Below are 9457 nucleotides of genomic sequence, written 5' to 3'. Positions count from 1 at the left end.
ATTCTGCGATTTCTAATATTTATAATTTATGTGGACCCGCCCGTACTGTAAGAGTCGTAAGGACCTACATTCATGTATGTCCGCAACAGAATATTCAATTTATTTAAATAAAAGTATGCAAAAATTAATTGTTTATTTTTAATTACACGCAGTTAATTGATTCATTCTATTCATTCTCCATATCAATTTTACATAATCGAATAAAAATAAATTAAAAAGTATAACGCTTCAAAATATGTTTTTAAACGCATAACCCTTAATTTTCTACTGCATGAATTATGGTTGAATAATCTCATTTATATAAATCTTTCGGAAAATAACAACCCAATTTCAAACTAATAGTTAACAAATTTTAACCTTAATTTTAACTACATAAAGTTTCAGCATAAAACGATAAAACACGCTTTATGTTTTCCAAAATATAATCTTGTATCCTATAATTTATTCACGTCCCTCTTTCTCCCCCCTGTAATAAGAATAATGATTATTTAAATTTTATATAAGGCAGGAGTAACATATGAAATATTTTTCTTTGAAAACCTTAAATTAAATGGTAATAGTTTGAGCACTAATTTGTTTTTGTTATTCTCTTAATATAATCAAATCAAGACGGTTTTAAAATACTTAGTTATAACTTATAACAATATTAGATTGGTAGATAAAATAATGTTAAAATGTAATAAAAGTTTTTAATATTGTTATTTTAACAAAAAAAAAATAACCAATTAGTTTTCTTAACGTTACATTTTTTTGAAATAATAAATCGAGTATTATCATAGTACATAAATGTACGATAACACCAAAATAAAAAATATAAATAAATTCCTATTAGAAATGTTTTAACTGTAAAATAACTGTAAAAATTTATCATGATAAATTATTAATATTATCATTTTTAGATATGCAAATATTGAAATATACTTAGTTGAGTTAGCTTGATTAACTTTAACTGTAATTTAATTTTCTGATAAAAAATTACGAATATTATAATATTTTCTGAGTTTACAATATAATATTATGATTGATGTTTTTATTTATCCAAAAGCTTATATAATGATTAAAAAATATTAAATAAATAATTCATATTTTCTGGATGTATGTTTTATTTCAATAACCACTTAAAGTTGAGCTATTTTTTATTGTAAATGTAATTTGTTTCATACATTTAGGCCTAAAATTTTATCTTAAAAATTATACATTTAAAAATTTGCTTCAACTATTATTATCAAATTTAAAGTAAATTTAAAAAAACCATAAGCAAACTGTGTTTATTATTTTGTATTCATTTAAGATAATTGTATAGTATTTTTTGTCTAAAAAATTATAATAATTAAATTAAACACCATAATTCATAAATATAAACTTTTCTGAATCAAATCCAAATTATATAATTAAAATATTAAATTTACAATATGAAATTGAATATTAAGTATGAATATATAATTATTTATTTATCAAATACAATAATATAATATACTAAATAGTTTATTTTATTTTTCAACTAATTAATTCATAGGGCCACTTTTAAATACGGGATTTCATTTCAATGTTGGTAATATGCCCGGGCATATGCAGACTGCTGGCAAAAAAAATGGTTCTTGTGATTGGATACTATCAAGTGAACATTTAAGTAGAGATCATCATACTGAAGGAATATTTATGTCAATTGCTCACTGGTATCCTCCACATACTTCTTGTACATATCATTTACTTGGACTACCAAATCAAGTAGTTCGAGTTTATTTTCCTAGGTAAGTACTTGTTTAGCTCCAAAATTTAAGTCGAATCATCAAAAAATATAAATATTTATATAAACATAAAACTTCAAAATTAAAAATAAATGCCGATCATTTTTAAATACGTAATTTTGTACGAAATAATAATTAATATAATTTAAAATTTTATATGATTAGCTTTAGAGTTAATAGCATCGAAAGTCCTGTAACAAGCGATTGGAATGGAGACTGTGGTGAAAGTCTGACGCTTTATGATGCCGCAGAACCAGATGATACAAAAATAATAAAAACCTTTTGTGACACGTTTTCCAAGCCAGCTGAAAAACACGATTTTATTTCAACGGGAAATTCTATGTTCATTCGATTCGAAAGCAAAACTGGTAGCTATTCAGGGTAAGAATATTTTACAATACAAAACTAATTCACAGTTATAGTCTTATGTAGTACCTACTCATGTATTTAAAACAACTATAATAAGTTGATAAATAATACTAGAGCTAATTACGTAGATAATAGTAATACATAAAAAACATTACGAGTACCTATAGTTAATGTTAATAATTAATACTATGCGTATTTATTTTTACATAGATCGTCGTTGTATTATTGGGCTCATTATGACTTTTTTAACAACACAAAATTTGGTACTGCCGTACCCGACACAGCTTGTGATGAAGAATTCGTTAGCTGGAAACCTTCATCTGGGTATTTTAGATCACCCGTGAATACACTAGTGTATAAACGTCAAGGAACGGCTACGAATCCTGATGCTAAATCTCAACCAATAATTTGCCATTATAAGTTTATAACAGATGTACGGTTATTCGCACGGATTGTCCTAAGAATCGAATCAATCAAATTCAAGGTATTTATTCCCATTAAATAAATTTCATGAAAAAAAAAAGTCAGAAATATTTATAACCTGGTTGGTTATAAATAATGTTGTAAAATATAAACTACACATTATTTTGTGTAGTGAATTTATTTTTATAGTTAACAACAATACTGCACTGCAGTAATAAATATATATTATACATATGTATTTACCTATGTCTACGTATTAAATATTATCACCGAAAAATTCAAAAGGAACAATGTATATTTTTCAAGTATATTATATATATGAACAATATACATAATATGAACAGTAAACAGTTGTATATAAAAGAAAATATTTCATTTTTAATATTTACCATTTCATTAAATCCTTGATAGTTTGTTATTTTATAAATTTTGATTTATTGTGTTTTGTAATTTATGTTTTTAGGACCATAATTATAGAACACCTATTGAAAAGGATAATAACTGCTGGTACAGTGAACGCGATAAATTACTAATATGGGAACCGGAAGAGACAGACGAAGGCTTTGGTCTAAACCGAACAATTATCAATCAATCGAACGCAAACAAAAATAATGGTCTGTGTTTATTCAGCAACGTAAATAAAACCGAAACAACGCCGTCCAACCCGTACACCAATGAAATAAAATTCGTTTCGTCGGGGAGTTCTTTGAATGTTGAGTTGAATTTAAATCCACTGCATGCGGCTCTGAGTTATTTCAAGTACGATTCGCCATTGTTCGAAGCCAAATACGAATTCGTGCATGGTCCTCTGTGCGGACCCTCCATTATCAATCCGATTGACGAGGGAGAGCTTATATTCCCGCGATTAGATGCCATGGGATTTGTAGAGCCCCCAAAGACTCTTGAATGTATTTGGGAGATACGTGTTCACGAGGATAGAGATTTATGGCTACATTTCAATCAAGTAATTACAATCTTTTTTCATGGAAATCAACATATAATTCGTAATTATTTTAATATAAAATACGTTGAAATGATATCTAGTGTCGTCGTTTATACAAGCATACATGCATACATTAGCTGATAATGAATATAATATTGAATATATATATTGTACGTTTAATGAGTAACGTGATATACTTGAAACAATTTAAAATACAGCATGACTGCAACTTTAAAACTAAACAGTTACTTTATTTGACGGAATAAGATTTTGAACAATGTAAATTACGATTATACGAGTATTAAAAGAGTATAGTCCCTTTTTGTGTTTAATGTTGCTATAATATAATCATTGTTGAAACTTATTTGTTTTATTTAAATTAACTAAAATCTGTATGTATGATTTTTAAACATGTCTAGTAAATTCTACACGCAAATTGTATGTACAAGTAAACAGCCAACCGGCTCCGTTTCTTAAAGCCGCCTATTATGTAAATACTATAGCACTTTATTTCGTAAATCTCACACAAAAGAAAATAAGTTACATAATTCATGCAAAACCTTTCTCACCTCCTACAATCGTATACTAGCGCTCCTTCTGTTGCTACGTTCGAAATCATTTGGTATACGTTACAAAAACTGTAAATTAAAAACTAATAACAATAAAATACTATGAAAACCATTGATTTTTGTTCAGTACAACGGGGCCAACAAAATTTAATCTCTCATGTTTATATGAAAAAAAAAATACAAAAATATTTACCCGTGTGCTTTGAAAAGCTAAAAAATCCTTTACGTAATAGAGGTTTCGGATTCAAATGTTATACTAATTGTGCCCCATGTTAGAAATCATACTGTACTAGTTGGAACCCTTATAAAAAGTATTATGTTTTCAATTTCAAAAAATTTGAGACTTAACATTAATTTATTATCTAGTTATTATAGGTATAGTTAAAATAGTTTTTTTTGTTATATATATTATTTAATGTTCAATATAATGCATATTTGTACCACATTATATGTTTTAATAATTAATACAACGGTGTAGGGTTGAATATTTTCAAAATATAATTAGGTAGAATATTAGTAGTGAAGTTAAAATGTATAGTCAACAAATATTTACAGATTTTAAAAAAAAATTTTAACAGTTAATTTTCTTAATTTTTTTTGCGAAAATTTTCGTTCGTTAAATTTTACTTGTATATTAAATAGTTTTTTCTTCTACAATTTTCTTCTAGAATTGTAAACAATAATTCGATATGTTAAATAAATGAAAAACAAGGACACGAACGTCAATTCTTGAGAACAGCAATAGTAAATACACTAGGAGCTTAAACAGAATATAGTCTTTGGCATTATAGAATCAATTCGTACATAGTATTGTCATAGTATAGTATATTCACGATAAAAATTTGGACATATCGACCTAAAATCCAATTATGACTTTACCTGAGAGATCAGAAAACGTTTGGGTACATATATAGGTAAATTAATGATAGAACTGCTGCTGACTATTATATTCATTGCCCATAAATTATAAATGAATTAATTTATTAATACATTTATAACTAAACGATTAAAATCGCAATGGGAATGACGGACAGTTAAATATTTTTCACGCATGGCGAGTAAATATAAATATATTTTTTTATTCGACCAGTTTGATTCAATTTTCTAAGTAGTACGGATATACGGATGTTCATATTTCTGAAGTTTTTGAAACCCGTCATGGTAAAAGTGCATTGCAATCGATTAGAGAATTAGAGAATAAAAGAAGATTTAGATGATGTCGAATGTTTTAAAAATGATTGTATGAATTTAAACTTGATTAGGGTCTTATAAAATACTTTTATTACATCGGTTCACGTTTTGTCGAGAAAATAATATAGCACAATTTTTTTTTTTTAACATTTAATGTACCCGAACGTTGAACGTTCACTTTTGGTGTTGAAAAAAAAAGACCTTGAATCTAAACGTGTGTACCCAATCGTTTTCCTGATTTCCGGTTAATAATATCGTCATGTACCCAAACGCGTTACGGCCCGTTGTATGACGCTTTTTTTTCTCGTGCAGGTAAACTTCGTGTCGGACAACTGCAATCAAGGGCGGCTGGAGGTGTACTTGCCGTCCAGGTCGTTGGACTATCCGTTCATGTCGGCGTGTGGGCACAACGCGACTGCGCTCAAGGACCTGCCGCTTCTGACGTCCAACGACGTGGAAGAGCCGGCCGCCACGTTTGCGTCAACCGGCGAAGACGCGTCGCAGCGTCGCGTGCCGCAGCAGCACCGACGGCAGCGGCGACGCCGGCGGCGGTACGTTCACGTGCGATTCGTGGGCAACGAGTACCCGCACAAAGCGCAGTTCAAGATCGCGTGGTCCGAGCTGAACCACTTGCCGCGCAACTCGGACGGCACGCTGCGCTCAGCCAAACGGACGGCCGACGAGTGCGTATTTCCATGCCCCGGCGACGGCAGCAAGTGCCTGCCTGCCCAGCTGGTATGCAACGGCGTGGTCGACTGTCCCGGTTCCCGGTTGAATGACGAGTCGCCGGTCACATGCGAACGTTGGGACGCCGAGTCCGCCACGTCTTCCGCTGCCGGCGCCGGCAGCGATCACACGCCGTCGGCCGTTGCGCTGTTCGCAGCAGTCACTGCGGCCATCGCCATCTTCGGGGTCGCGCTTTTCACGGCCAATGCGTACTGCCGTCGCCGGCGGTCCGCGTCCATTCGTCGAACGACGATGATCACGATAGCCGGTAACAGATCATCCGACCGCATTTATTCCACGGTATGTAAACGGGTGTTACGTGTTTCGTTTTCAGTGCAAAATAAAAACCTTAACGCTGCAACATCAATTACGTCCTAAGTGAGCGCGGTTATTAAATATAATCGACAAATGTTGGGGAAGAAAGAAAAAAGGAAACAGAGTTAGCCGAAAGTTCGGGAAAGTCCACTAAATGTTTGATTAACAACAGTCGAAATCGGTTTGAGAATACAATTTTCTTAAATTTCGATAGAAAACCCTTTTCAATCGAACCTGAAGTGAAAACTGCATTCTCGTTCGATACCCGTTTTTACGTATATTTTTTTCCCCCAACAATTGATAAAATATATATTATATAGTCATAAAAATGCTCACCTCGCCTACTGGAAAATTTGATCTCTTCGACATTATATGTTTTTTGTAATCCCCTAATATATGTTACCGCATAAACATGTACACTCGAACATTCCGTTTCGGAGAACGTTATTCTTTTTTTAAATCTAAGCGTTCCTGGTCAGTTTTTACTTTATTTTAAAAATGAAATATAACACTATACCTATGCTATGTAATCATTCGTATGTGCTTTTCATGATCATTAACCTTTGTAGGAAAATTATAATATAGTTCTGTTACTAATTGATCTTTACGCGTGTATTTTATAGGACTATTAGAAACGATGATTCGCCTAATCCCATATGTAGGATATAATTGTTTGCCGCAGATTGACATCGAATGATGATAAACTGTTAATACACACATCGACACACCGAACGCATTGAGAAAAAAATTACACTCAGCACTCAATAATAATAGCTTAATAAACTATGGATAACACTACAGAATATTAATTTAGTGTTTACGTTATTCGAGTATATAATAGAATAAAATAACAATATTAATGTAATACGCTCATTTAATTATTTCAATATCTACATGAGTATAATATGCACATGATCATATTTATAAATTGTTTTTTTTTTTTTTTAAAAAAAAACTTGTGATAGTTGCATTATATTGATGTTGTAAAATTGTATTCAAATATATTCAAATGTATTAAAAAATACAAGAGAAAATAAATTAGTTCATGTACATAATTTTTTAATTTTAACTGTATGTATGAAAACTGTGCTTAAATCATTGTAATACAAACATAGAAACTACAATGGTTTATAAGTATTTTTAAGGAAAAATCTATTAAATTATCAATAAGGTCATAATTATAAAAATTGAACACTTTAACCCGTACACATATATACATTTATAATGTACCTAGATGAAGTTAACCATTAATTCGCTTTATTTTTGAATAATTAATAAATTATGCATCTTAATCTAGCCTAAAGCAAACAAAAAAAGGGTAAATTACCGAATTATTTTGTAACAGAATCTAAAAATTAATGCGAATTAGTCAAATAACTAAACTAACTTTTTAATCAGGAAATTTTTTAGTCAAAGGTGTATTATTTATTATTTTAACTAAAGGTAATAGTTATACATACATATCTTGGCAGGATTAGTTGTAGTTACCAAAATTATACATGTGTTTAATTGATCCAACGACGTTGAACAAATTACAAATGCAAAATAAATTATAAAAATTAAAAATTGAACCTATCTACTTACAAGATATTTACTTTTTAATAGGTACCTAAACCCACCTATCCAAGATTACATTTTAACGATTTTTCATACTCCTTAGAAATATATATTAAATTAAAAATATTGCTTACATTTTTTTGTTTGACTGACACTAAAGTGATTTTACTAAAATTAAGTATTTATAAAAATTTCTCAAATTTACATTGGTAATAAATTATTAAATAATTATTTACAAAAATGTTCTTCTATTTATGTGCTTATAGTTATAGTAAATAAATAACTTAAATTTGGTATTTAAATAAAACAACTGATACATAGATATACTCGTATAGATTAATTTAGCACTTTGATACATACCAATAGTGCAATGAAAAAGATTCAATAAATAAATACATTGAGCTCCACGAAATGTCCACTAAATCTTATTGGGGGAATAAGTAACAACAAAATATTTTCCTGTTAATATCATATAACATAATACAACTGTCTTAATATTTATTTTTACAAAATTATATTTGTAAAAACCTAACCACGTCAAGGTCAAAAAGAGTATAAGTGCAATAATGGTTCATTAAATTAGACAGGACAATAAATGGAATTTAATGGAATTTCATAATGATACTTAGGTAGCATATTGAAAATGAATGTTTTCAATGTTATAAAGACATTTTTATTATTATTATAAGATTCGGGAAGTACCTCAGACTAATATGTATAAAACTTAACATATATGTAGTTTCTAAAAAATCTGACAGATAACGACAATTTAAAATTGTAACTAGGTATTGATATTAATACTTACTTATACTAAATAGTACGATTTACTAAATTGGATAATATAATATAATTAGTAGCAACTGACTCTAAAATACTGAACATTAATAGTAAATACTATAATATAGTATAGACTATTAATGTAAACATACATATATGGTATGGGCATGCTTAAGGACTATATTTCAAGTTATCGGTAAAATTAAATTAAATTTAAATTTAAAAAAATAATTAATTTAATTTGCTATTGTTTAAAAAAATAGACATGAAATAATTTTTATTTTTGTATTTTTAAGACATGGTCAATTTCAATTCTTGCTTAAAAAGTTTTCACGTTTAAGTATAACACTAACCAAATACATAAGCTGCAGATAGTTATCGAGAGATAGTTTGCAGACCATGACACTAAACCACTATGTACTAATATTTATTTCATTCTTTCTTGTACAATATCGCATAGTACTCTAATGATAAATGCAGTAAAAATAATAATTTTTTTATGAGAATTTCCATAAGAAATGTAAAAACTCTGTTCTTAATGAATACTTTTTATTTTTAAATCTAGGTTTTCATTTGTGTTTGAAGTTGACACATGAAATGTTTTTTTTTAGTTAGAGAAAATAAAATGCCTATAAACTCGTTTAGTTTTATTAGTTCATGCTTTTACGTAGATAATTTGTTTAAAATATTTCATAGAAAAATTAACTATCACATGCAATTTAAAAAAAATCTTGTAGGTATATGCGATGATTTAACAAGAAAATTAATAATTTAATTAACGCTCAATTTGATGTATACACTAATAATGAATGACCAACGTTAACCTTAATCATTGGGTT

At 29.0% G+C, this 9457-nt stretch overlaps 1 protein-coding gene across 2 annotated transcripts in view; it reads left to right on the top strand.

The window, feature by feature from the left end:
* The window catches only part of LOC112689555, a 77369-nt gene extending 70139 nt beyond the window's left edge, over positions 1-7230 (top strand). For both annotated transcript variants that reach the window (XM_025563328.1, XM_025563327.1), the window contains exons 7-12: positions 1517-1751; positions 1914-2129; positions 2328-2601; positions 3004-3504; positions 5556-6269; positions 6908-7230. In XM_025563328.1, coding sequence (XP_025419113.1) covers positions 1517-1751; positions 1914-2129; positions 2328-2601; positions 3004-3504; positions 5556-6269; positions 6908-6916 — 1949 coding nt within the window. In that variant the 3' untranslated portion in view covers positions 6917-7230. The remainder of the gene's footprint in view (positions 1-1516; positions 1752-1913; positions 2130-2327; positions 2602-3003; positions 3505-5555; positions 6270-6907) is intronic.
* The last annotated feature ends 2227 nt before the right edge of the window (positions 7231-9457 follow it).

This window comes from Sipha flava, unplaced genomic scaffold, assembly GCF_003268045.1.
Source record: "Sipha flava isolate LNK unplaced genomic scaffold, YSA_version1 44_pilon_pilon, whole genome shotgun sequence".
In the NCBI taxonomy this organism is placed as follows: Eukaryota; Metazoa; Arthropoda; class Insecta; order Hemiptera; family Aphididae; genus Sipha; species Sipha flava.
This window is presented reverse-complemented; position numbering and strand designations above follow the sequence as displayed.